The sequence below is a fragment of the Manis pentadactyla genome, chromosome 9 (genome assembly GCF_030020395.1).
Source record: "Manis pentadactyla isolate mManPen7 chromosome 9, mManPen7.hap1, whole genome shotgun sequence".
Classification (NCBI taxonomy): domain Eukaryota; kingdom Metazoa; phylum Chordata; class Mammalia; order Pholidota; family Manidae; genus Manis; species Manis pentadactyla.
The window spans coordinates 36,021,648-36,048,629 of record NC_080027.1 but is presented as its reverse complement, the minus strand read 5'-3'; the positions used below and the strand labels follow the sequence as shown (position 1 = coordinate 36,048,629).

The 26,982-nt window shown below is 48.5% G+C and overlaps 1 protein-coding gene across 10 annotated transcripts in view; it reads right to left on the bottom strand.

The window, feature by feature from the left end:
- Positions 1 to 793: 793 nt before the first annotated feature.
- The window catches only part of TENM4 (teneurin transmembrane protein 4), a 717,007-nt gene continuing 690,818 nt past the window's right edge, over positions 794 to 26,982 (bottom strand). For all 10 annotated transcript variants that reach the window (XM_057507188.1, XM_057507183.1, XM_057507185.1 and 7 more), the window contains 6 exons: positions 25,341 to 25,513; positions 20,878 to 21,113; positions 17,026 to 17,322; positions 14,051 to 15,665; positions 8,784 to 8,926; positions 794 to 6,176 (listed from right to left, as the gene is read on the bottom strand). In XM_057507188.1, coding sequence (XP_057363171.1) covers positions 5,418 to 6,176; positions 8,784 to 8,926; positions 14,051 to 15,665; positions 17,026 to 17,322; positions 20,878 to 21,113; positions 25,341 to 25,513 — 3,223 coding nt within the window. In that variant the 3' untranslated portion in view covers positions 794 to 5,417. The remainder of the gene's footprint in view (positions 6,177 to 8,783; positions 8,927 to 14,050; positions 15,666 to 17,025; positions 17,323 to 20,877; positions 21,114 to 25,340; positions 25,514 to 26,982) is intronic.

The window sequence follows — 26,982 nt, the reverse complement described above, 5'->3', positions numbered from 1 at the left end:
GAGCTTGGAGCTCCTTCCCAGAGGTCTGGTGGTGGGCCTGTCCTGAGGCTAATGGGAGAGCGTTTGAGGCCTTCTGCTCTTACTCCGGTGCTCAATTATTTGCATTTTCATAGCACACACTGGGGAGCTGGGCTTAGCAAACATGCTTTCCTCAGTGACCAGCTATCTTGTCATCCCTGATTTCTAGAGCTGGGAGGCTAAATGTGAAGTTGCAAATGAGAAAAGCTGGTTGAAAAATTACCTGTATGCTGTGATCACAACTACTTCGGATTGGAAAAAAAAAAGATACATTAAGAACACAGAGGGAAAAAAAATGCTAAAGGAATTTTCTTCCTTTCTCTTTTTCCAAGTTGTATTATGTGGTTATAATGGTTATAATAAGTTGTATAATGAATATGCATTCATTTATTTATAAAAGTCCATCCCATGTGGTATGCAGTGGCACAGTGGACAGCTTGTTGCCCAGTGGCTCTCTCTTCAGGGTAGTGTTGGGCTGTCCTGTCCCTTGGAGTCTGTCCCCAAGCCTGCTGAGGACAGCAGCTGGGACATGGCCTGGGGAGCCGTGGGGCACAGTTGATGTGAGAGGTGCTGGACATTTCATGAGGTTAAGTCCCAGGGTCTTTGTGGCTTCTGGGAAATGCCTCTGCATGACAGCTGTCCCCTGGGCCACTTAAGAGGGACTTGGGGGCCAAGAACCCGAGTATTGCAGGTCATCTTGAGAACAGCATCTAGAAGTACAAACTCAGAGGACAGGCTCAGGCAGCCACAACTCTCCAAAAAGGCCAGCAAACACTTTAAACACAAAATATTCTTTTATTTGTCAACGAAGGCTACACGGGATCACTTCTGGTTTTGTTTTTATGCCTTTTTTTTTTTTCTAGAAGGTATCTACATCTGCATTTATTTACAGCCTTGTTGGTATTTACACAGTCAAGAATACAGTGTTAGAAACACAAAAGTGTTGAGAAAAAAAACTTCTCAAAATTAGTCCCAGACTTCAGGAAAACTATTTCCACACGGTAAGGCCAGAGTCTCCAGTGTTGGTCGTCCAAAGGCAGCTTGGGGAGAGTCCTTCTGCCAGAGCTGCAGGTTCAGAAGTCTTCAAAAACAGGCAGGTTTAGAAAAGAGGGATTCTGGTGTTGGGTGAATCCAGTGCTGCTGGGCACCACCAGGCATCTGTGACTCAGTTTCTGCCAGGATAGCTGGGCCTGCCCGAGGCTTGGTTCTCCACTGGCAGTTTGCCCTCAGAGTAATCATATGTTCTTGGGGACCAAGCGGGCACCCAGGATCCGCCTTCGGCATTCCAGAGGGGGCAAGAAACCCAACATTGGTCCCACCCAGGCCTCCCCCCACTCTGATCTTCCACATTCACGATGCAACCTCAGAGCTCACTGCTGTTTGGGGCGGTCAAGTAAGTACACAAGGCTGGTTTTTGAGAATGTAACAGTTGGAGAGGATAAAGTTTCTATCACCTGAGCAATGAGTCTTTAAAATGAGTATGTTGTTGTTTGAAGGTTAAATGAAAAGGCCTTGAACTACAGAGTTCTTTCTTTTAATTCCCTCCCTTCCAATAAAACAGACAAGTGTATACACCTAGCTGGGAATGATGAGCCTTAAATGGAGGGCTTTTAGTCCTAAAGAGGATCCCAAGGGAAAGAAGAGACTGGGTTCTATCTGGATGCCCTCGGAGGTGGGCCCCCAGCTCAGGACCAGAAGCCGTGGCCTGGGCTCATCGGCTGCTGTGAGGAAGGGAGAAAAGGTTTGGCTTGGAGCACCAGGAGATCAAACCCCTGGCACACTGCTTCCTCCTGGGCCCCACTCGGTGTCCCTGCCCTCCACAGGACAGGGCTGCGGTCGTGGATCTGCATTCTAAGGTTTCACACCAACAGCCTCGTCTCTGCATATGGAAACCCGTACCATCTATAATAAGTCACAGCTGAAAAGGTCTTTTACATTTTTTTTAAACATTAAATTTTAAAATTGATTCCTTGCTGTGTTGTCTATAAACACTGCCTGGTTTGACTCCCTTCCTTGCCTCACTGTCACCTTCTGCTTCCAGCCGCACCCCATCCTGATGCTTTAGAAGGGCACACGCTGGCCATTCTCAGCCTCTGGCTAGCTTCTCAGGGACTGTTTCACATCCATCCCTAGGTAGGAACCAGGCACTGGTCTGTCGGGTCAGTTCTTAGCCACCAACGCTGAGACAGGCATCAGGGGCCAGCAGAGGCGTAACTGACTGTGGAGTTTCTTCCCCTTCTTCCTATTGCCATGGCTCTGCCCTCCAGGCTGTCAGGAGTGTGAGTGAAAAGGAAATCTCACCCTATAAAAAACAAAGCTGGGGGACCACTAAAGTCCTATTTGAAGTGATAGTAGAGGGGATGAGGGTGATGGGGCCAATGGCAGCTGAGGAAGGTAGGGGAGAAGGCAAGAACTCTTCTAAAATAAACCTTTTTCTAGGTTCAGAAGCTGACATCCTGCAGAACCATGAACCTGGGCCAGTGAGGGAGGGCTGGTCACCCCAAGGAATGGACACATTTGGCTGGCTAATGCCAAAAAGGCAGGTGCCATCCAGGATGGGATTTGATGCCTGAAGACCCCTGTGCAGGCACCAGGAAGGCTGGCTGATGCTTTCAGACTCTTGCTGTGAGGTCGGGACTGCTGGACTGGACAGGAGGACAGACTGAGAAGGGAGGCATCGAGTCACCTGCTGGCATGAATGGAAACCAACGCAAAAGCACCAAAGCCAGAGCATTGTCTCCAATAGCAACAGCAGCAATGTGAAACCGAGGTGGCCAAGGCTGCCTCCCCCACACCTGAGGTCCTTTTTCTAAAGCCTGGAGATGCTTCCTCTTCTCCCTGCACTGAGAAGCTGGGCCTTCTTGGTGGTATGTAGCCCAGGAAAAATATAACATCACTTGTTTAAAGAAAAGGAATACTCAATAGTTCTCCGCTGTTGATTTTTAAAAGTCCACACTCTTAACTTTGGTGCGGGCTGGTGGAGGGTCAGAAGGTTGGGGAGCTGTGGGGAGATGAATCCCTTGACCCTCAAGCTGTCTCTGACCTCCAAGTAGACATTCCCAGCAGGTCTTGGCTGATGTCGGGCAGCCGGGATGGAACTGATCAAGTAGGCCAATGGGCAGGAGAGGTTTGCCCAAGGGCCCCTATATCAAATGTACATTTTGAGAGGCATAAGTCTGTTTTGGATAAAAAACTTGTGTTCTTTAAGTCACACAGTTTTCCATCCCATCCAAGAATGGTCCTGCTGGAGAGAAGCCCACCACCAGTTCTTGCCACACACAGCGGCCCAGGAACACTGTGTGACTCAGCGGAGCTCTGTACCCAGAGGCACCGGGCAGCCAGGGGACAAACAGGCCAAGGGGCACTGTCGCAGCAGTGTGACATTTTTTGGAAACAAGAGCACTTAGCGAACCATCCTCTCATCCCAGTGGGATGACGTAAGGCGAAACCTCCTCTCCCGAGAAGCTCTGGATGCCTCCCTCTGCCAGGCAGAACTCAGACTGCATGCTGCTCCAATGCTCATGCAGTAAGAGACCTTCTTGGTTTCATTAACTTGTGTAATAATATTCTGAAGACTCTGTGAGTAAGGCTATAAAGGTGCCATGAGCTTATCAGTCCAACAAGGTTTCCACGGGGGATAGCTCAGACTCAGAATTCATTTTCCACACTTAATGTAAATGTAACCCATAAAAGTTCCATTTTCTAAGAAGCCCAGCTCAAAACGAAGCGTTTGCCTTCCCCTCCTGGTCTCCTGGAGCCTCCTGTGAGTGGTAATGACAACGGTAATTAGGCAGCTGAACCTGGAGCAAGGAGCTCCTAGCTCTTGCTGCTACTGTCCCTTCCCCGCGATGCTCCCTTGGCCTGTCGGCTGCTGCTCTGCCTGGGCATGTCCCCCAGGTGTGGGCCCTACCACTCTGGAGAGGGCTTATGCTTTTCCCCAGTGACCTCAGGCATAGGTCTTCACAGGGACAACTGTAGCCTGGCCTCCGGATCCATGGGCGCCAGCCCCCAGTCCTGGTGGGGCTGTATAATGCCGCCAGGCCACCCCAGATTAGCCCTTTCCTCCTTTCTCCTTTATCTTTCTTTAAAACCCTGGTTAGGCTCCTGTAGAGGGGAAGCTCTTTCAGAAGAAATTCACAGAAGGAGTTTCCTGAAGACCGTCCTGCTGCACCCCAGCTCTCAGCTGGCCAGCGTGTGGGTGGCAGAGGAGCCTTCAGGAGCTGGTGAGGAGGATGCTGGGCTCATGCCTTCCTCTCTTTGGCTGACTCTTTCTTACACATCCTTCCAGAACCAAAGGCCACCAAGCCCCTCTCTGCACGCTCCTATTCCTCAGTGGTGGCAGCTGAGCAGTGGAGGGCAGATACACAAAGTCATGGGGAGAGGGCTTCACCAGGAAGGCAGGCTGGTACCCTTGCCACCACTGCCATCCTTTTGCCATGGGTGGCCTTCCCCTCCCTGGACATGGTGCCCACACTGAGGGCTTGTTGTGCAATGCTGGTTCTCACGTCTGACTTTGGGAGAGAGGAGGAGATGAACACGGAACATCGGGAGAGGACCGACCAACCACAGACATCCTGGGTACCGCTGCCTCTTGGGGAGGGCGGGGCTCTTAGCCCCAGGATGTTGTCACTAGACAGGGGGAAAGGACCTGGGGGAGACTTTCTCCATCCCAGCATGGGGGTGGCACTGACAACTACACGGGATTTGCAAAAGGGGTAGGGGGTTTCTCTTAACATCAAAAATATAAAGCTTGGGCAGGAGTTTGGGGCAACTTGAAAAAAGGTGCTGAATGACATCACGAAATTCCCCAGAGCACGGAGGCATGGGACACAGTGGGTAAAAAGCCATCACTCACCTGTGGGAGCTTAGCCAAAGGTCCTTAGGTCCTGCAGACCCTCCTGCCAGGCCCCCTTGAAGGGGTGGCCCTGGCCTGGGACTCCACACCCCTCACTCCTGCCCGACACCCATGGAAGAAAGGGTTGCACATGAGACAAATTAGCACAGACACTTGTGTCTCACATCACATTGGGTACCTAGGGACAGACAAGGACACCCCCTAGGAGATGTGTCTCAGAGAGGAGAAATGTACCCCAAAGAACAAGGAAAAATCCTCAAGGAAAAAGGGAACAGAAGACAATAAAGTTTTCATTGTGATCACACTACAGGAAAAAAATACTTTCTGTTCTTTGCAAAAAATGTGCGAAGGCCAAATTTGTGTTTTTCTTTTCTTAAAAAAAAAGGATTTTGCATGAGTTACAATGCAACCAGTATCTTTTTTTGTTTGTTTTCTGCACTTGTTAAAAAAATGATTTTTTTTTTTTAAAGTACAACACAGTCAGGTGTGCGGCCATAAAAGAGCAGCTGTCTTTGGCAAGAAGTCCAGGCCACAGTCCTCTCTGTCACCTTCGGCCCATCTCGCTCTGTCTCATGAAATGGATGTTGTTGGCACTGTCTGACAGTTCCGGGTACTGCTCGACGGAGATCACGAAGAAGCCGTCATAGCCTTGAACCCGCCCTGTGTTCAGCGCCTGCTGCCTCTCGCCCTCTGTCCAGGCCCGCAGGCCCTCCTCCCCTTCCCGAAGTCGCTGCTGCTCGCGGGCCCACGCCTGGCGCACGGCTCTCTGCCGGGCCAGCTCCAGCACCCGCGCCTTTTCCTCGTCCACTGTCGTCCCGTAGCGGGTGTTCAGGCACAGGGCCCCGAACTGGAGCTGGATGTCTGTGTAGCGTCTAGTCCTGCCACTGAGCATCGTGTTCATCTGGGACACGGTGACGTTGACCCCATTCTCCAGGGTTCGCCGCCCCACGCTGAGGCCCAGGATGGCCAGGTCGCCTTCTGAGGGCCCTGGTTTCACAAAGTAGTGGGTGTCTACCCCATCAATGGTGAAGTGCAGGTTCTCTAGGTAGTGGGCATTGTTTAAGATGGCAGCAACCCTCCGCCCATCCTCGTTGGCCACGCTGATGATGTCTGTAGTCACTCGGCCGTCCTTCAAGGCAAACTTGACCCCTTTGCCAAAGACGGAGCCACTGGATGCAAACTTCTTTGTCTCTGGGGCCTGCTGGCAGCTGGTGACCGTGGAGTCGTAGAGCTGGTCAAAACGTTCCAGGGTGACAAAGGCCTTGAGCTGCTTCTGCACTTCACACTGTACCCCGAGGATAGACTGAGGTGGGTGGGGACAGGGAGAAAAGAAAAAGGGGAGGAAGACAGAGAGTGAGACAAAGGGGAAACACCCCAAGAGCCTGGAGAATCAGCTCACCAAGCTTCGTCAGATCTACACGTACGCATCAGCCTGTGATGCGGCTCTGCTGCTGGCCATGGAACGTCCCCCCATCCTTCCTCCATCCATTCACCCCTCCTTCCATTCAGAGGCTCTTCAGGGAGCAACTCCTCTGCGCCAAGTCCTCTTCTGGGCACTGGAGATACAACAAGGACGCGGACAGCAGCCCGGCCCTTGAAGAACTCTTCGTTTGGTGGGGAAAGACGGATGAGACAGCAAATGGCTGCAACCAAACGTGGAAACTGGCAGCCCAAGCGAAGTAAAAGTGCCGGCTAAGGCTCTTTTCGCTTAGTCTTGGAGCGAAATGATTCACATTCGTTATCTCATTTGATCTCCGCAATGACTTTATATAGTAAGTACTGTTGTTATTCTGATACTACATCTAAGGAAACTAAGGCTGAAAGGGATTGTAACTTGCCCACAGGCATCCAGCTAATAAGTATTCCAGCCCATGTTCAAACTCCTCTCTGCCTTCTGATCCTACGGGCTGTTTGGAGGGCTGCTGGAGCAGCAGGCGCAAAGCCAGACTCTCAGCCTCCAGGTAGAGAAGCAAGGTGAAGAAGGTGGGCTCAAGGGCAGGCTCATGTTTGCGGTGGGACTGGAAAGATGAGGGGGTGATGTTAGGTGGAGGAATGGCAAGAAATGCATTCTTAGCAAGAAAGCTCAGCGAGATGAAAAGTAGTCATTTATATAAACCCGCTTATCCTGCTTTATTGTTCTGTGCTCTGTTTATAAAGATTTTCAAGGAGACCCTCTGTGCCCCTGCTCTTGGCTGCTCTGGGGGACAGAAGGGGCCCTGTCGGCTGGGCGTGCCACCCCCCTGTCCCTCCCATGGCTCCAGGAACTCAGAGAAGCCACGTTCAGGCAGGCTCTGGGGCCTTGTTGGCAACTCAGAGAAATGGCTTTAGAAACAGGCCCGTTGGCTTCTCACTGAAATTAAGTCCTCTTTATAATGAATAGAACCCTGTCTGTGAACAATTACTTCCTGGAGTTTCACGAAAGCTAGAGTGCTCAACAACAAAGATCTCTGATGCTTGCCAAAGGCAGAAATCAATAATTCATTGACAGGCGAGGTTGGCAAACAGGCCGTCAGAGGCTGGGGCTCTGTGAGGAGGAGAAGGGAAGTGGGGGTGCAGGGGAGGAGCCGAGCTGCTGGAAGGCACCCTGCGAGCAATGCTGTGGGCATCTGGGCAGGCCCAGAGGGGTGGTGGGGATCCGAGAGGCTGGCCAGAGCCGCAGGGGGCAGCGGAGGGGGATGGACTTTGTGCTTTGTGGCCAGACACACTCGACTTCTCATCGCCTTCTGCCACTTTCCAGCGGAGTGACCTTGAGCAAGTTTCTCTCTGAACCCTGGTTTCCTCATCTGCAACATGGGGGAAATGCCTGACTCATGGGGTTGTTTGCTTCTTTGAACCGTTTGCTCACTCAACAGAGGTCTCTGTGCTATGTGGCATGCTGAGTACTAAATAAGACCCACTGTTTGCCCTCTTGGGGCTCATAGTCTAGTGGAAATACAGAAAACAGGAATTAAAATATAATGTGGTGAGTGCTTTGAAAGAGGAAAACATAGGGTGCCCCCAGAGCATGGAGGCACAGAATCACATTCTCCAGAGTCTGGCAGAGTCTGGTGGGAGGGGCATCTAGGCCGAAGCCTACGGGGTCAGGATGAGTTAAGGAGAGGGCTGTGTATGTGTCCGACCAGTGGCAGCGTGCCACCTGTCAGCCCCGCGATCCTCCTCAGTCTGTTGTCCCCTGGGACCAGGATCCCCTCAAAGGCCTGGCCTCTGCCTGATTTGTTCCTGTGTTCACCAGGGGCGGCTAGGGCCTAGAAGAGCCAGCTTCCAGTACAGGCACTATGAATGAGGCCGGAAGCTAGAGGGAACGAGTCAGTGGATGCCTGAAGTGAGGGGTGGGATGGAACTACTTTTAAGGATTTTCACAGCTATGTAATTCCATGAGTCTTCAAAATTGGGTCATAGGAAGACAAGAGAAAGTCACACTTTTTGAGCACCTACACACAGATCTGGGTTTGAATCCCAGCTCCACCCCTTTCTTGCTGTGTGGTATTGGAATGCCTTAGGCATTAAATCTGTAAAGCGAGAACAATAATACCTGGGGTATTTGTATTTGTGAGTTATGGAGAATATCTCATGCAAGGCCAGGTGCACTGAGGTGCTCAGAAAGTATCACATTGTATTTAGAATACGCCTTCCCTCCCTGCAGTTCCGTTCTTGGTAATGATAGGCTCACTGTTTGTCGTGGAACTCCAAACTCCGTGTAACAGACAAAACTTCATACAGCTTGTCTGTGCTGTTACAGCTGGGTCCCCAGAGCCTCACCTGTGGCAGGGTCACTACGTATTTGCTGGACAGTTTCTGGCAGGCACTGTGATGCACCACCGTCAGCCCAAGCCTTCCTGAAAAGTTGGTGGGACCCATTCCTGTAATGTCCCAGTGGCCCAAGGGGTGGGCAACTGTGTGCGTGAATTACCTTGCTGTTGTCCCACTCCTGAGTCTTCATCTGTGTGTGGACGAGCTCGTAGGATGGCTCCATGGCATCCATGTCTGGCTTGGGATAGCCAGGAATCACATTGTGCAGCTGGAATCCAAAGGTGAGAAGCCAGCTGTTGACATCTAGGTGAGAGAGAAGCAGAAACAATCCCCTGGAGTAAGTGGACCTCAGATGTGACCTACTGCAAAAAAGCAGCTGTGCGTCAGGCTGCAGGTGGGTGGGGATGTGGGGTGCTGCCGGTGGGACAGGCAGCTGGACAGTCACCTGTTGACATCTAGGTGAGAGAGAAGCAGAAACAATCCCCTGGAGTAAGTGGACCTCAGATGTGACCTACTGCAGAAAAGCAGCTGTGTGTCAGGCTGCAGGTGGGTGGGGATGTGGGGTGCTGCCAGTGGGACAGGCAGCTGGACAGTCACCCGGAAACTGTCTCCTGGTATTAAAGCCAAACATACTCTTGGGACATAGCGTCCCCCTCCTTGATGTTTATCTAAGAGAGATATCACTAAAGTGGAAACTAGGTTTCCAAACTCCCTTTTGTGCAGTCACTCCAACCCACAGGACCTGCAGCTTCACACCCAGGGGCAGCTGCTGGTGGACAAAGCCCCCTCTATATCCACTCTCCACATCAACAGGGAACACTTGCAGAGGATAACCACAACCAAAGGAAAGATTTTAACGAATGCCTTCCAAAGAGAAAATTCACTTCTGAAACAAACTCTCTCTCCTCTCCCAGCTCTCTGCAAAGATTAGAGTCTCAGGGCCAAAGGGGCGCAGGGCACAGAAATGGTGTACCAAAGGTCCAAGAGCTTTTCCCCTTGATTCTGCCTTTTTTATTTACTCTGATGCCTAAGGAAGTCACTTAACCTCCGCTGCCTTCATTTTCCAGTCTTTATGTTGGGCTTGTGGATCTACCCCTATCAGCATGGGATTCACTGACTTTATAATATTACTTGGGAGTGTTAATTATAACATAATAGGTATAGGCTCAGGTAGGATTTTGCCATGAGCATTTCGCCTACTGAAGAATGGTACAAGGAAGATGGAAGGAAAAGAAAAGAGGTGGAGGGTGTGCCATTAGCTGCTCGGCTCACACTGCGGAGTGCCTTTCATGTGCCCAGTACTGTGTCATACAGACCCTCACCCTGTGCACTCAGGATCCTGAAGGGGACTGGAGATGTGGGCGTACGTCACTTTGACACAGGAAAAAAGATGAGAGGAGGGTGGAAGTCTCCACTGCACAGGCTGACGAGTCTTCATGAAGGAGGCATTTAAGCCAGACCATGAAAGCTGTGTACATTTTGTCAGCATCTAAGGGTTAAAGGGGAACTTCAGGCAAAGGCCACTGTGCAAGGCAAGGCCTGGGAAGGGGAGGTGAGTGCAGGAAGTGTTCAGGTAACCAGACAGCAGTTCAGCAAGGCAGAGAGAACCAGAAAGGAAAATTGTGGCTGGAGCATTAGAGCCTGGGCTGGCAGGCAGGAGGTAATCTGGGGCCTCCAGGAGGCAGCCACCCTTCCCAGCAAGGTGGAGCCATGCTGGGACACAGGCTGGCTGCAGATGCCAAAGCAGCTGTTGACCAGACTCAGAATCCAAATTCTGGGGAAGCAGGATTTGGAGGTGAGCCTCAGAACTAGCCAACTCCGGGCTGTGGGCATCTAGGCTCGCTTTGACTTCTTCCAAAGGAGACAGATCTTTGGTAGAGACGTCCAGGCACTGGTAAAACTGTCTTCCCTAAACACCCACCAAGTCCATCCCAGTGCTGCTGGTGTCCTTTAGGGGTCAACAATGTGTCCTTGTCACCACTGCATCATTCCATATTGCCACCTCATTCAAAAACTTCATGTTTGCCTATTTTCGCATTTGTTTTGTTTTATTTTTTGGATGCCCCAGAGTCCCTCTCTTGGATGTGAAACTGGGAAGCACTGAGATGGAGGGGTGGTAGAAAGGGAAGCTTGGAAACCCAGGTTTTACTTCTAGAAAGATCAATAAGGGAAAGGACATGGTGAGGCAAAACAAAACCCAGGGCCAGACTCTGGCTCCCCAGCTTGCAGGCTGTGTGAACTTGGACAGTTTCCCTAACCTCCCTGCAGTTCAGTTTCCTCATCTGCAAATTGATGGTAGAAACGTTTTTCACCAAGTCATGGAGAAGCACACTAATAGTGTCACCATTTCTGGGCAGCCATTATATAGAAGAAATGGTTCTAAGTTTGTTACATAAATGATTGGGCTTCATGTGTTTCGAAGTGTTCAGCTCAGTTCTCAGCTCACCGGGGTGTTCTGTGTTTCCTCAAATCCATGCCTCCACATCCCCGGACCTCCGTTTCCTCTTCTGTAACACGAGGCGCTTGGGCCAGCTTTCCTCCCAAGTCCCTTTCCTCCCTGAGTTTCTAAGAATCTCTGAGTCTATGAATCTTGGCAGATGGTTCTTTGGAAAATTAAAGCCAACACAATAAGGGGAAAAAAACCCTACAAAGCCATTTTGCCTGAGGTGGAAACTTGCATCTGAATTTATAGTTGCAAAGGAAAGCTTCTATGAAGAACACTACAATTTCCCAGAAAACTAGCAGTCTGAAAAGATGGCTGGGTCTTAATTAGAAATGATAGAAAGGTGGGAACATTTCTCATTATGCCTTTAGGAAAAATGCTGAAAATGGGTTTGTTCGTTGGTTTCTCAACAGTACTTTTCTGAAGAGTTGGGAATTTTACTCTTCCTTCTGATGAGAGCAGAGGCAGACATTTCCCTCAGTTTACCCACCTGTTCCAGACTTCAGTGTGGTCCCCTAGGAGAGTGATGAAGAAGAATAATCCCTTTCACGTGTGTGTAGCCTTGCAGTTGACAAAGTGAATTTGAATCCAGGAATGAGGCTTTTGGAGTCAGAGAGAGCAGTTCTAACCCAGCCTTGCCCTTAGGGGTCTAGTTATGTTACCTCTCTGACCCTCTCTTTCCTCTGTAAGTGGGTCTGTGACCCCACTTTAAGTGAGGGTTACATGTAATAGCGTGTGTAGTATATTGGGGGTGGTTGTGTTCTGGCTGCCTTCCTAACATCCCATTCTGCCTTCTTGCTCTTTCTTTTTGGAATATCCATGCAGTTTTGGGCAAGCTGACTCCCCCTGAGGGCTCAGCCATGGAGCACGTGACTGAGGCTAAGCCAATCAGTGTGTTCTTTCTCCCGGGCCACAGTGGTTTGGTTCAGGGGTTGGCATGTTACCTAAGCCTGTCCAACTGTAATATATATCAGGCACCCTGGAAGAAATTTTTGGAGAAAAGATGTCTTTTAAAATTGTTGTTGCTGGATGTGAATGACGTTGAATTCACAACCTCATGGCAACTCAAAGATAAGGTTAAGGGAGAATTAGTGGTATCTTGGTTTTTAGTAGTAAAATGGTTTTTTGCATATTTTCAGCTACAGTAAGTCACAGGAAAACCATTGGAGGCTGAGACAGGAGACACACTTCATGCAGACAGATGTAATGGGAACGGCCTCTCAATCTAAATTTTTTATATATAACATAATAGGTATGTTGGGCATGGTGGGTACTGTGGAAATGTGCTGGGACGTCCCAGTGCATCCGCAGGCCCGTGCTTTCATCACACCCACACACCACCGTGTTCTCCTTCCCCACTCTTGGGAGACCTGCTCTCAGCATGACCACCTGGATTCTTCCCTGAGAAAGGATTGCTGTCAGCAGAAATAGGGTCCAGACCAGGCCACCGATTTTGGGGGCCAGGAAGTCACATCCCTAAGGAGCACTTATATGAGCTGTACACACTTCCCTCTTCACACTTGTGAATGTGCAGTCCCTCTCCCTGGATTGCCTTTTCCCCCATTATCTGATGAATGTCCACTCAGAAGTGGGCTTCAAATATCAGCTGCCCCTGGGGCACAGCCAGTTGTGCCTCCTGTTTCAAAGGCCATCAGTGCAAAATTCCTCACGGCCCCCTCACACTGGGCAGCATTGTCTGCCCTCCACTTGCAATGAATTGCTGGAGGGCAGGGATCATCTTTCTATCCCCCAGTGCCTAAAAAAAACAGTGGCTATGCAGAGGATGCTGAATGAATGAAACTGCCTTAGAAGAAGGGGAAGGAGCATTGAGTCACAGGACAAAAGAGGGGCAGACCACCAGCTTGAAAGTTGGGATATGCCCAGTTGTTACCCACTACAGTCTTTTACATGAAGTGCTAGCTTTATCCAGACCTGAATCCCCATAGCCACTCTGACTCTTGGGGTCTTCTGTGGCTGCTGGCTGGGAGGATTATGGCTGCTGGAGTCATTTCTGGCATGCATAACCTATGGGACACTTTATATGTAAATTGATTTCAGAGGAGTGGGAAACAAAGCCCACTTTTTCAATCAGAGGGTAAAGCGAGCCAACAAGAGCCATGCACTATCCTAGGCAGCTTATAAAACGTCTCTCATTTCACCCTTGCAACCATCCTACCAGGAAAGGCTTTTTTTTTCCTATTTGTACATCTGTTCTTTGCTCCTTCTCCTCCCCGTTTCCTACCTGTTGGATTATTTTTAGTTTTCATTTTATCTCCACTGTTGATGGATTAATTATGCCTCTGTTTTATTTTTTAGTGGTTGCTCTAGGATTTACAATATGCATATTTAACTTATCAGAGTCAGGGTAGGTATTCTAACTTCAATTTACAGATGAGGAAATTGGAGTTCAGGGAAGTTATGATTTTTTGTGATGGTCACAGCTTAGAAATGGTGGATCCTTCACCCAGTTCCATCTCCAAAGTCTGAATTTTCCATTACATCATCCTAAATAGGAGAACTCTTTATTTTTACCCTCTATACTTCACCCAGCTTATTGGGGACTCAGCCAGTTTGATCTCTGGGTCAGAAACTCCCCAAGTGCATTCCAAAGGATGCATTCACTGAGATATTAGGGTTTCATGGTAAAAAAAAAGTGGTTTCATGATCTAATAGATTTTGAGAAATAGCATATGTATTAAACAGTTCTTTACTACAGGACTTCTCAGAGTCTTTCAAACGAACTGAAGTGTACTATGAAAATTTAGGAATGGTGGTTGCCCCATCAAATGGATTTGATGCCAGAACCAGTTTTTCCAGAGCATTTTTTCTGAACTAGTGTTTCCTCAAATACACTTTGGAAAATGCTGCTTCAAGAGGAAGTCAGTGTTTCCTCTTATCCCACATCAGCTTTCTCAAGGGAGACTGTCTTGTCAGGTGACTGGAGCAATAGGGAGTCTGGTCCTCTGAACAAGTCCGATTCTTACCTGTCATGAAGCACTTGATGTCCTGAGAGTTGCTGATGGGGTTGTTGTTTTTAAACATATAGAGATTGAAAGGCATGATGTTGCTGCTACGAAGGTGCTTCCACAACTCGTGGTCGGGGCTGGTCCAGCGGCCAGCGAGCACATCATAATCCCGCCGGCCCATGTGGACCAGCTTGGTGAGTGGATCATAGAGGCCACCGTGGTAGCCAATGATGATCTGGAAGTTGGGATTGGTGTCCATGTAGATCTCCCCGTAGGCTGTGTATAGGATCTGCTTGATCATCAAGCCTGTCCCACTGAAGACAGCAAGAGGGGTACCGATGTTGTCGCAAGCTATATAAAACTCATCACCACTGCTCAGCTCCATGGCAAAGAGGTGTCCTTGCAGGTCGTAGTAGAGGGATGTGATCTCAGAGCTGGAGTGGTTGTAGAGGTGGGTGACCTTGGTGGGGTTGGTCAAGTCTGCATAGAAGAACTGCAAGTGGTGGCTGTGGCTGTTCTTGCTGGACACACGCCGCCCCAGGCCATCGTAGCGGTACCTGATGCTCCAGCCACCAGCCCGGTTGTAGGCCCTGATGAGCAGGCCAGCTGAGTTGTACTCAAAGACATCACCACCCCGCTGCCTCAGGAAGCCATCCTCATCCATCTTGTACTGCACATCACCCAGCCTAGTGATGCGGTCACGGAGGTCGTACCTTAGTGGGGTGAGCCGTGCGCTGTTACCAGGGCTCAGTAAGTGCAGGTTCCCATTGAGGTCATAGCTATATCGCCAGAGTGGCTTGTCATTGATGGAGACCGTCTGCAGCTGGCCGTCAGCGTCATACTCATAGGAGTAGCGGGTGGTGTTGGCATAGGGTCCCACCTTCAGCTCCTTCTTCACTACTCGCCCCATGTTATCATACTGGACAGTCATCCAGTACATGAGCGAGCGGAAAATCTCGTATTGCACTTCTTTCATCCGGCCATACGCGTCAAAGTGCTTGGTGTGGGTCATGACTGCCGTGGTGATGATCTGGTTAATGTCATAGTAGATGACACCAAACTTCCCAAACTGCTCTGTCTTGCCTGACACATCGTCATAGCGATAGAGATCGATGGGCAGGGGGGTCTCGTTGATCACGGCCTGCATGCTGGTCACTCGGAAACTGTTGTCATAGTTGTAATCAAAACGAGCATTGACCATGCCTTCCTCAGTGAAGCGGAAGATCTGGCGGTCGATCAGGGGCCCGATTTGACGGTAGCGAATGGTGCAGGTGAAGCCCTCGTTCTGGAGGTTGACGGTCTTCAGCATGCCCGCTGACTCGTCATAGGTGAAGCTCACCTTGGTAGTGTCGTACAGCATCTCAGCTAGCTTCGACAGCTTGCCATACTTGTATATCACCCTGCGGCCGGTGCCCAGGTAGAAGGTGTGGAGGAGATGCCCATCCTCAGTGAAGTCCTGGATGACGGAGGCATTGCCCTCAGGGGGCTGGTAGATGTTCCTGTAGTAGCCCACCGAGCGAATGGTCTCTAGTGTCTGCCGGGCCACATTGGGCATTGTCACGGAAGAAAGGCGGTCGTTCTTGTCAAACTCAAAGATATACTGCCTCTGGCTGTGCAGGAGCAGCACCATGGACTGGAGGGAAAGGAAAACCAAGAGATGAGAGGGGGTGATGGAGGGCAAGGGTAGGTCTGTGTGTCCAAGACTTAAAGGACAGGAATGAAGGGCTTAGGAAGCTGGTGATTCTCCTAAGTTACACCCAAACCAGAGCTTTCCAACTGGAGTGCCAGAGGACACTGCGATGGAGCAGAGATGAGCTACAGTAAGGATTTCTCTCAGTCCTTGGCCCTGGCAGGGCAGGGGGCCCAGAGCCCTCAGGCCACTTGCCTTCCTATCCGAGCAGCCTTGTTGGTTTGCCCCTTTGTGTGGTGCAAAAATGATGACTTCAGTACGCAGTGGGGTGTGGGCAAGGCCGAGAGCCCTGGCCTGGAGTAGTTGCAGCAGCCTCTCTCCTGCCTTCCTTGTTCCAGATTCCTTCTCAAATCAATCTTACTCAAGCAAGAATGATTTTCCTAAACCACAATCTGGCAACGTCTCTTGCCTACTAACAACTTCTGTTGACTCCCTGCGGCCTGCAGGATAAACACTATGCCTGAGAAGGGTGCTGGAAGTTTTGCATAATTGTTTATGTAGTAACAGGTCACATGACCACCCTGGGGTGGACAGGGCTGTGAGGGATGGGGAAACCTGGCTTATAGTAGGACTCACTGTGCAGCCCTGGGAGAGTTTTTTCCTGCTCTGGGTTTGGCTATTCTTTATGCTGGATGACCCTCCAGCTAAGGTCTCTCTTAGCACTACCACAGAACATTGGTCTCAGAGATGCCTTCCCAGCATGGGGTAGGGGAGGTCAACCACAGGCAAGCAGAGCCTGGGCCCTGGACAAGTGACTAGGAGCAGGAAAAAAGGATCTGGGTCCCAGAACTGGGGCATGAAGTTATTTAAAGAATAACTTCTATTTCAAGAATAAGTCAGCTGATAATAGGCCTAGAGGCATCAAGGCATCAAACCTACCATTTTCTCTATCTGGGACCAACTTTTAATTTCAGATCCTCTCTGATTCTTATCCCCTGGGAATACCTGAAGCAGAAGGGATTCACTAGGCCACACCCAGCACTAGAAGCTCATGCCTAAGTACTGATCCCCAGTTCTGCCTTGATCTCTGTGACCAGACTACTCGGTATGTCCCAGGCCTGGGAGCAGACCCCTGCCTGGGTCTGGACCTTGAGTCCTGCTCATTAAGTCCTGGCAGTGCTTGGGCCTCCTCCCAGCTCCATCCTGGCCCTCTGCTGCAGATTTTCCCAAACGTTTCCTTTTGGAGATGATATGGGTCAGATCTGTCCTGTCAAGGTCAGCAGGCTGGGTCTCACCATGGGTTGGGTCACATGATTGGCCTTCCATACAGCAAGGCCAGTGATGGAGGGAGACAGACACCTGCCTTCTCTAAGTACGTGTAGCTCCATGTCTTCCCATCAGCGAAGATCCTGGATGTGATGCGCCCTGCCTGGTCGTATTCCATTCTCTCAGACATGATGCCCCTCTGGACACCGGCAATGTGGCCCCCTGGGGAGTAGGTCACATTGACGCCATTCAGTCTGCTGCTGGGTGACCAGAGGCTGGGCCGCCCCGCCTGGTCATACAGGATCCGGAGGGTGAACTTGCGGTGGTCATCATAGATCTTCTCTGTGCGTGTCACACGGTCAAAGTCCAGAGACAGGAGGTTGCGGTTGTGAACCTGGACAAGGGGTAGGAGGAAGGGGAAAGTCAGGCTGGACATTGAGAACTTCAGTCTGAGAAGCTCCTGAGTAGAGAAGGTAGCACAGGTCGTGGACGTCAGCAGACAAGGGTTTGGGTCCTGGATCTGTGATGTTTCCTCATCGGTAAAATGGGAATAATAGTACCAGTTATACAGGGCTGTTGTGAGGATAAAGATAATTCGGGTGCTGAGCAAACAGTAGCTGTTACTGAAAGTGACCCACACCATTTCCTAATGTAACTTTTCTAATGTAGACAAAAATTTAGCTCCTTCTTGACTCCCTCCTAAAACGGGAGAGGCCAGGTAGGCCCAGCCAACAACATCTGACCCCGTTTATTACATACCAGGCACTGCACTAGAGTTTGACACAGAGACCCATGCTCACGCTGTGAAGGGACACGCTCCACGTGTGCCGACTGGTCAGGGGCTCGGTCTGTAATGTTCAGTGGTCCTCTGAGTGAGTCCAGCCCTTCTCGGGGCCGTGGACTTCCCATCCCTTCTGGGGTCTGTGCTGCCCTTTACCACCACAATTAGGGCTTCTTGATCACCTTGGTCAGCTCCCAAGGCATCTTCTTCTTCCAGGAGGCCCTGGGACGTACTGCATGTTTTAGCGTCTGGATGGCTTCTCTAGCAGTGTGCTGCTTGGGGACACATCCTAGCTTTGGGACATTTCACTCCTGCCTACAGTACGGGGGCCCCTGTATCATCTCCACCTGGCTTCTGGGTCAGCATACAATTCTATTTCCTTTCAGAGTCAGAAATATAGGGCTCCCACCGGAGTAGTGGTAAGGGTTTTCCATATTTTAATAAAGAAATATACTCCAGAGTTGTCCGTATTTCGATCCACCCCTTAGCGACTGGTTGCCCCTGAAACACTGCCAGGTACTCTGAAGCCAAAATGCTTGTTCCCTCTAATTTGTATCTGGCCTTACGGAGCATTTGGGCACATTTTATGACTTTTCCATTAGGCACTGGTTAAGTCTGACAAGTAGTAAGAAAGACTCAAGAGGAAAGCAGACAGTGAGGGTCACGTGATAAAACCCGCATGTGTGGGCTGAGATAAAGAAGGATCCTGTGTGGTAAAAAAGGTTTAGGAGTTAAGGCAAGGATTCCAGCCTCAACTCTGTAACTGACTTTTCTGTGTGACATTGGGCAAGTGCCTTTCCTTCTCTGAGTCTCAGTTTCTTCTTCTGTCAAACAGGGCTGTTGTGAAGCTTGAAGAAACCTAAGTAAATTGCCTAGTGGAGTTCTGGGTGCAGAGAAGGTATGAACTAATGATTGTAATTATTTCCATTCAATGACAGCAAATGATCATGGTCATTCTCAGAGGAAGTAGATAGATGTGGGTCTCCCCCTTCTCCCCAAACAAATTCCAAAACCTTGAAAATAGGATTTATAATGATGACTCTGAGATGACTTTAGCTGTGAATGGCCTGGTTGTAATAAGGTTGTCTTCCCAGGGGTAATCAAACACAATTGCAGAAGCAAAAACAGTGTGGCAGACAATTCCCATGAAAAATCAGAGGTGCTGGAGGCTGACGCTGTGTTCTTTTCAGAGAGGGCAAAGGAAGATACGGGGTCTGCACCACCACCACCGATGGGGGCCTCTTCATATCATCTCTTGTAAGGTTCCCTGAGACTCCCTGCAAGGTGGTGCAACCCAGCCAGCTGCCCCCCTCTTCAGCTGGAGGACCCCTAGTGGAGGGGAGCCACACCTCTGTGGCAAAATTAATAAAATTGAATTAAGCAGCTCACTGGGGAACCGCTTAATGCTTCCTGTGCTTGGCAGTGGAGGCAATGAGATTATTTTACATCTTTCTTTATTAAAAAAGTTCCCAGCTGTACAAAAAATGAGCTCCATCATGGGGAGGCGCACTGGCTAACATTCTAATTCCACATGCCATCACTGTGGGTGGCCATTTATTTTGGGAGGACATGGAGATGCAGCCACCCGACTGGAGCGCCATTAATCTCAGGGTGGGAGAGGGACCCATAAGCCTGGGAAACTTCTGGTCCAGATCACACGGCAAAGAGGAAATCCTTATAGCACTAACTGCTGTCATTTATGGAGCACCTGGGGTCTACCAGCACTGGGCTAGGTACTTGGAATGTATTATCTTGTTTCTGCAGAAGAATCTGAGGCTCAGAGGAGTTGCTCAAGGCTGCATGTGTGGCCCAGGCAGAAAGCAAGCCCAGGGTACACTTCCCACTCAGCATACTGCCTCATATGTGCATGAGAGGACCCTGGAGAACTCAGGGGGCTCACTGAGGCCACAGATGGTGGTAGGCCCCAGAGAACAAAGACAACTAGGCTTTCCTTAGGGAATTAGTGGAAGGCTGTTTCCCACATTAGATGTTGCTAGAGTTCTTGGCTGAGTTCTTTCTTGGCTGTTGGGGAAACACAGGAAGCCTGGTTTTCTGGGTTCTAGTTGTGTATTTGTTGTGGGAATTAAACTAAGAGTCAGGGTGCCTATTTTCTAGTCTTTACCACCACCTAGTTATGTGAATCTGGAGAAATCCCATTTCTCTGTGGACCTCCATTGTCCCATGTGTCAGATACTTAAATGAACTTTCTCTGCTGAAGGGCAGAGAGCTCAACACAGCCGTGGCCACGTTGCATGAGGATGCTTCTGTGATTTTTTAGGAGTCAGGAACATCTGGCTTGTTCCTGTGGTTCCCGTGAGCACAGCCAAGTCTCTGCAGAGCACCTGGGGTCTGCAAGTTACTGTGTTGAGAGCCAGGGCTGGTTTCTTTGCTTTCACTCTCCCCATGACCTTCCTGTCTGAGGCTGGAGGGAAAAGAAGCTGGGCCATCAGGCCCGGGGGCAAAGGCCACAGTCTAGAAACACAGGCGGAGAAAGGGCTGGTTCAGGCAGCCACATGATGAAAGCACTTGGAGGGGCCAGACCACAGACGCCAACCCACTGGCAGTGGCAGCTATGGTGGGGGTGGTTTTGCTCATTTAGGAAGGATTACTGCCTGGGAAGAGTGGGGAATGTGCCTTAGGTTCCAAATAGCTAAACTGAATTTTGACACACATTAGCAATAGTAGTAGCAGTAGTAAGAACAGCATAATAAGAGTAGGTATTATCAACCACTGATTATGTGCTATATGCTAGACTCTGTATGAGGCACTTTATACTCACTTTATGTATTATTTCTAACCCTGGTAGCACTTGTAAAATTGGGTTTATCTTCCCTATTTTATGGATATGGATGACGGACTTGAGACCTTGTGAGATTATGGATTTGCCTATATCATTTAGGGAACCACAGAAACTGGAAATCCAACTCAGGCTCGACTAACAACAAAGCCAGTAATCTTTCTACAAGTAACAGCTGAAAAGATAGATATACAGGACTTTTATTTTGTGTGGCTGCCTACTTTATTTTCCCTCTTCTGCAGATGAGGAAACTGAGGGTCCAGGAAAACTTTCTCCCCTTGAGGTAGTTTCGAGGACAGAACTCTGTTCTCCCGGTTTCTCATTCTTTCCCCCCAGAGCCCAGCTACCTCCAGAGGCTGCGACCTGCTTACCCGCAGCCGGCGCCCGAAAACGGTGACCTGGCCCCGCGCCTGCTCTTTGCGCTGCCGCCACTCCACCAGGTTGAGGCCGTTGTCGATGGGCAGCGTGACGTTCCTCTTGCCCACGGTGGGGTTGACAGTGCCGGCCAGCAGGTGGGGCTCGGTCTGCAGCGCCACCTCCATGCCGTTGGCCAGCAGCAGCCGCAGAGAGCCGTCGGCCCCGATGTAGTAGCTGTTCCTCACCTGGTCTGAGGGGGAAGGACACAGACAGACTCCTCAGAAGGGTTGAGAATGGAGAGGGTATGTGTACGGCAGAGGCAGCGGTGTGGTTTTTAAATGTGTTTATTTTTTCTGACCTTCGAAACAAAACATCATCGGTGAAGAAAACTAGGAAAATACGTGGTGACCGCCCATGATCTCAATACCTGAAGAAAACCATTGTAAATACTTTGGTATATTCCTAGATTTTTAGGATATTTCTGAATACCTTTATAGTTTAAAATTGTTGCTTACAGAATTTTCCACTGATCGTCATATTATATTGTTGAATATTCTTCATAGACATTTTCTCAATGACTGTATTCCCATTGTATGGAAATACATAATTTATGTAACCAGTCCTCAAATAGATATTATGATTGTTTTCATAATTACAAATAACACTAAAAACAAATATATTTGAAACATTATGTTAAGTGAAAGAAGTCTGAGACAAAAGGCCACATAGTGTAAGAAAGAGTCCATTTATGTGAAATGTCCAGAACAGCCAATTCATAGAGACAGAAAGTAGTGAGGGGAAGGGAGAAAAGGGAGTGACTGCTAATGGGTGTGGGGTTTCTTTTTGGGGTGATAAAAATTTAACGAAATTGGGTAGTAATGGTTGCACAACTTTGTAAATATACTAAAAATCACCAAATTGTACACTTTAAGTGAGGTGAATTTTATGGTATGTGAATTATATCTTCATTAAAATAATGCTTTTTGGATAAGTCAATGTCTCCATTTTGGGTGTTTAATCAATACAGACTCCTAAAAATAGGATTACTAGAGCAAAGAGTTGAACATTTTTAAGGCCCTTGATATGCACTAGTGTGACAATATTCTTTAGAACCAGGTAAAACGTAAGTCCATACTTAAATCACTAATACAATTCACAGACACACACACACATACACATACACACACATATTTGACAATGATTTAAAAATAGATCTGATTTTGAAATTTTAAATCTGGTTAAGACTTTAATTAGGATCTTTAGCTAAAAGAAAGTTCTGGAGAAAGAGTAAATTTCAGCAGTGAAATACACAGAGTTCTTTTCTAAAAATGGAAACAACATCTCAGAGTTTGTGCTGCACTTTCCCGCCCCTTGCCCTTCCTCAGCTGTTGCTTCTGTCTGCACTGCCCCCTCTTCAATACATGCTAGCCCAAGTCCTTCTTTCAAGGCTCTGCTTAAATGTCATCTCTTCCCAGAAGTTTCCCCTGTTCCTATGGTCAGAATGAATGCTTCCCCCTCCCTTAGTCTCTTTAGGGGCCTCATTAGTGGTCTTGTAGCTGAGGGGTATAGGGTTCACTACTCTGTTACTGAGTGGATTCTCAAATTACCTATGTGCCCACTGGGAGAGGCACTATAGCACAGAGATTAAGGGACTTTGGAGCCGGCTACCTGGGTTCAAGTCCCAGCTCTGCCATTCTTTTGTTATAAGACCTTGAACAAATTCCTTTACCTCTCATGCCTCTGTTCCTTCATCTGTACATTGGGAATAATAACTTACCTGTGCCCTTACCTAACAGGGTTAAGTGAGATAATGGATGTGAAGAACTGAGAACACTATCTGGCATATAGTAAGTGTACATAAATGTTATCTATTAGTTTTATGTGTCTGGCACTGTGCTACTCATTGTCTTGTGAATCTCTTGTCAACTCTCCTCTATCTCCACTGTCCCATTTCTCACATATGTCACAGTGAACTTTCCTAGTGCTGATCAGGGTCCTTCCATAGCTCCCCATTGCCTTTACATTAGTGATTAAGAAAATGGGTTCTACAGCCTATTTGTCTAGGTCCAAATACCCTATTAGGTGTGTGACTTTGGACAAGCCACTTAACCTCTTGGTGCTTTATTGCCTTCATTTAGAAAATGGAGATACTAATAGTACATCATATGATTGTTGTGAGGATTAAAAAGGATAATGCATGTAAAAGACTAAAAATAATCTTTATACTTAGTAAGTGCTCCAAGCCGTTAGCTATCATTATTGTTATTATTGCATGTGCTCAGTAAACATTTGCTGCATTGAACTGGATATATTCCAGGCTACATCAAGCAATAATGATGTAGTTTTTTGTAGGAGACCCTCCTGAATGAATGGCATCAGACCAGCTCCTCTCTCCCCCACTCCTTCCCTGCTCCATCTTGTTCCCTTTCTCACACAGCATTCTAAAAATCTGCCTTAAACTTGCTATGCATTATTCACTTGCAATCTGTATTTTACTTCCTTTGAACAGTGAAAAAGCCTGTGTCAATTTATCTTTTAAAGCTGATTCTTGCTGAATCCACATATGTCCATTAGTGGTGACTTGGATGGAACAGCATCTGTAGAGGCCCATCTCAAATGATCCCCATTTAATGTGAGCTGTGACTTCCCAAGGCTGTTGCTCATTAGCAGCTACTTCTTATTTCTTCCCATAGTTCCACAGAAGATGAAAACGAAAGAGCTTTTTACAAAGATTCTACTGAGGTGGCTGTAAAACTGAGCATCTGGCCCTGCTAGGTAAGAAGGAAAGGGAGTTTGGCAGAGGTACCAAAGAGGGAAAAAGAGCTGCCACGGTTCCTGGATCCTGAGATGTACTTTTCCTTTTCACATTTTAATGTTTCTAAAATTGGAATGTGTCTGAAGTTCTTGTATGAATTTTAGCAGTGTATCTTTCCCCAATCCTCCCAACCCCAAAGTTGTTATTAAATTGATGGTACATTTTAAAACTAAGGAAATGTGGCATTTTTGAATTTTAAAAAGTTGCCTAAATATAAGAAAGCCTGCATTAACTTTTGAGAAAAATGCTGAGAGCCGGCTGACAGGTATGTTGTGGATGAGAAAATTCTTAACCATAAATTAGGCCTGTAGGACAAGATGTCCACGGAAGAGAGGCCCTGCTATCCTTGGCCAGGCAGAAGCCCAGCTGGCTTAGAATTGGTACCTTATCCTGGCAATAACCCAGTCAGAGCATACACACCTGGGGGACGGCTCAGCCGGCTACTAAAGGGGCCTGGTGGGGACGGAACACCAAGGCATGGTTTCTCTTTCTTTAGGAACAGCTCCCAATCTTTGAGCTTTTTTAAAGGCATAGGGTACACTTTGGAGTAAAAGCAGTTGTGAAAATATAGTTATTTTCTTATGGTAAATCACAGTGCCTATTAATTAATTAGTTAATTAATCCAACAAGTACTTACTGAGCAATGCAATGTACCTGGCTGATGCTGCTCCCTCTATGTACATTCTCTAAAGAAACTGAGCAACCTGATGAGGCAGGTATTGTAATACAGCCCCATTCCTCAGGCCCAGGAACTGAGGCTCAGAGAAGAGCGACTGCCCCAGTCACAGAGGGAGGCGGCGGCACGGGAGGCATTGGATCCATTGGTTCACCCCTGCACTGAGCTCTGTGATGCCCCACACCATTCATCATGGCTTCAACTTACTCTCTTTCCCCAGAGAAGAAAACAGGGGGCACGGTGATAGATGGCAGAGTCAGGACTAGAATTTGGGTCTTGACTGCCAGCCCAAGGCTTTTGGGAGTGACAAAGCCATCCTGCGGGTGGGGAAAACCCCCTGCCAGGCTTTCTCAGCGGAGGCTGCTGCTTTCTCATGCTTACGAAGTTCAACAAAGCTGCAACCGCCCCTCTGGGTCACCACGTCCCAGGGGAACAATTCAGGCAGACAGCTCCTAGTGAGGTCTCAGCCCTGCCACTCATCTGTAGCTAAAAGATCAGCTCATATCAGGGATTCTTTGATGGGCCCAGAGAGAAAGGGTCTCTTCTCTATGGAATCCTAGCAGAGGCACAAACCATTCTCACCTGAGCTTCGGGAAGGACTTCTCCATGTGCAAATCCCTGTCCTAATTAGGTGTACGTAATTATTCCTGCCCTTTGTCCTTGCCTGCACCAGTGTGAGAGCAAGCCTTTAATCTGGGAGCCATTAGAATGGCAGAATAGTGAGGTCACCTGATAAGCAGCTAACGGATTCTCTACCCTTTGTTCTGATGATAATGGAATGAGACAATGAAATATTACTCTAAAGCTTCTGGGAGAGAATTTACAGGACTCAGGCTGGTGTGGTTTACAAATTAGGTGGTAATACAGAGAGAAACCAGTTGCGATGCTTTTCCTATTCTCCTGTAGCAGCTTGTTTCTTGTGTCCTCTTCCAAAGGGGTCTGTCCAGCCCTCTGCCTCAAGGTTCCCAAGTCCCCCCTTGGCTCACCTTGCAGCAGTGTGTAGAAGGCACCTGAGGCAGACAGGTTGGTGGTTATGGTGACGTCATCTTTGCTGGAGGTCTCTACCTGGACATGCACCGAGCTGTCTGTATCACTGCGGAAACTGCTCACCTGGCCGGTGGGGAAGGTCACATTTGTCAGGCGGCCAAAGCTGTCGTACCTGAAAACCAAGGGGTGGCTCTGAGTAACAGAAATACAATGGTGCTATAGCTGGAGCTTGGCATGTTCTACCTTATGTCACAGTTTTGCATGTTCCACTCTCTTTCTGGTTGAATACATTTTCATGCCTCCTCTATCTCTTTGCACATGGTTTTCAGGATAGGACTGCACCTGCTGATATCTGACTGTAAGAAAATGACTTACCTTTCTGAGTTTCCTTTCCTGTGAGATGAAAGCCCTGTCCTGTCTACCTCCCAGGATTACTGTGAGGACATGTGGAAGTGCCCAGGAGCTATATGCTAATATTCACCCATGAGGTGGGAGATGATGGAGGCCCTATGAGATCGATGACCCAGAGTCTTAGAGCTGGAGAACCCGGAAGTGATATAGTCACACATGATAACTGAATACTCCTTCAAATCCCCCAAGAACTGGGTATAGAGGCTTTTCCTGAACACCAGAGATGGGGTTCCTAGGAAGCTACAGATCCTGGGAAAAGGGGACTGAATTCAAACCAGGATTCTGTTGCCACCCAAGGAGGATGGACAGATGGGCTCTTGAAGCCTATTCCCATCTAGACTGCCCATCTGGCACCATGTAGCAGTGTATCTGCAGCTGTCAGGACTCACAGCTTTGTGCTGGTATGGTCTTTTTGAAGCACCATAACTGAATCTTAATTCTCTATCCCATTCTCCTGAGAATAATAAAAGAAATACCTATCATTATTGAACAGTTACAATGTACCAGCTATGGTCCTAGTTGCTTCTCATTTCTCTTTCATATATTCTTTCATTTAATCCTTGCAACTAGTCAAAAAGGTATGTACCCTCTCCTTTTTGGAGGAGGCTTAGAAATTGAGGCTCCAAAGAGTGAAGTCACCTGTTCAAGGTCACGCAGCTAGTAAATGTGGTGGAGTCAAAATTCAAACTCAGATCTGTTTGCTTCCAAGGTGCCATCTGCTTCTGTGTCTTCACTGAGCACTTCTGTGCTGTCCATCTGCAGGTGTCTATCCCCCCGGCTCACCTACCTGCTGCAGAGTCGTTGGGGGCTGGCAGGCAGTAGCCTGTTAACATTTTAGTTATGTTTAATTATGGGAGGCTGAAGTGTAGAGAGGTAGGTTTAAATAGCCCTTCTGCATTTGTGTGTGAATGGGGAGAAAGTTCCTCATCCAAATGCCAATATTTCTGATTTCTTCTCGTGCTCAAGCTTGCAGAATGGGTCCTGCCGTATACGTGTCCTCCATGTACTCTGAGCCTCCCTGTTGGACTTTTTTTCCTGCTTTGCTCATACTACTGGAGTAAAGCTGGCCTTTGTGTCCCTGGTGGTTTTAGCAATGGTCAAATGAAGGGCCTGCAAATTCAGCTCCACCCTGGCTTTGTGCTGGGACCTGTAGGTCCTGTAGCTCCTACAGTTTCGGATGAGATTAGCAGGCCTTTGATGAGCAACTTTCTGTCCAAGGTCAGTTTTGGG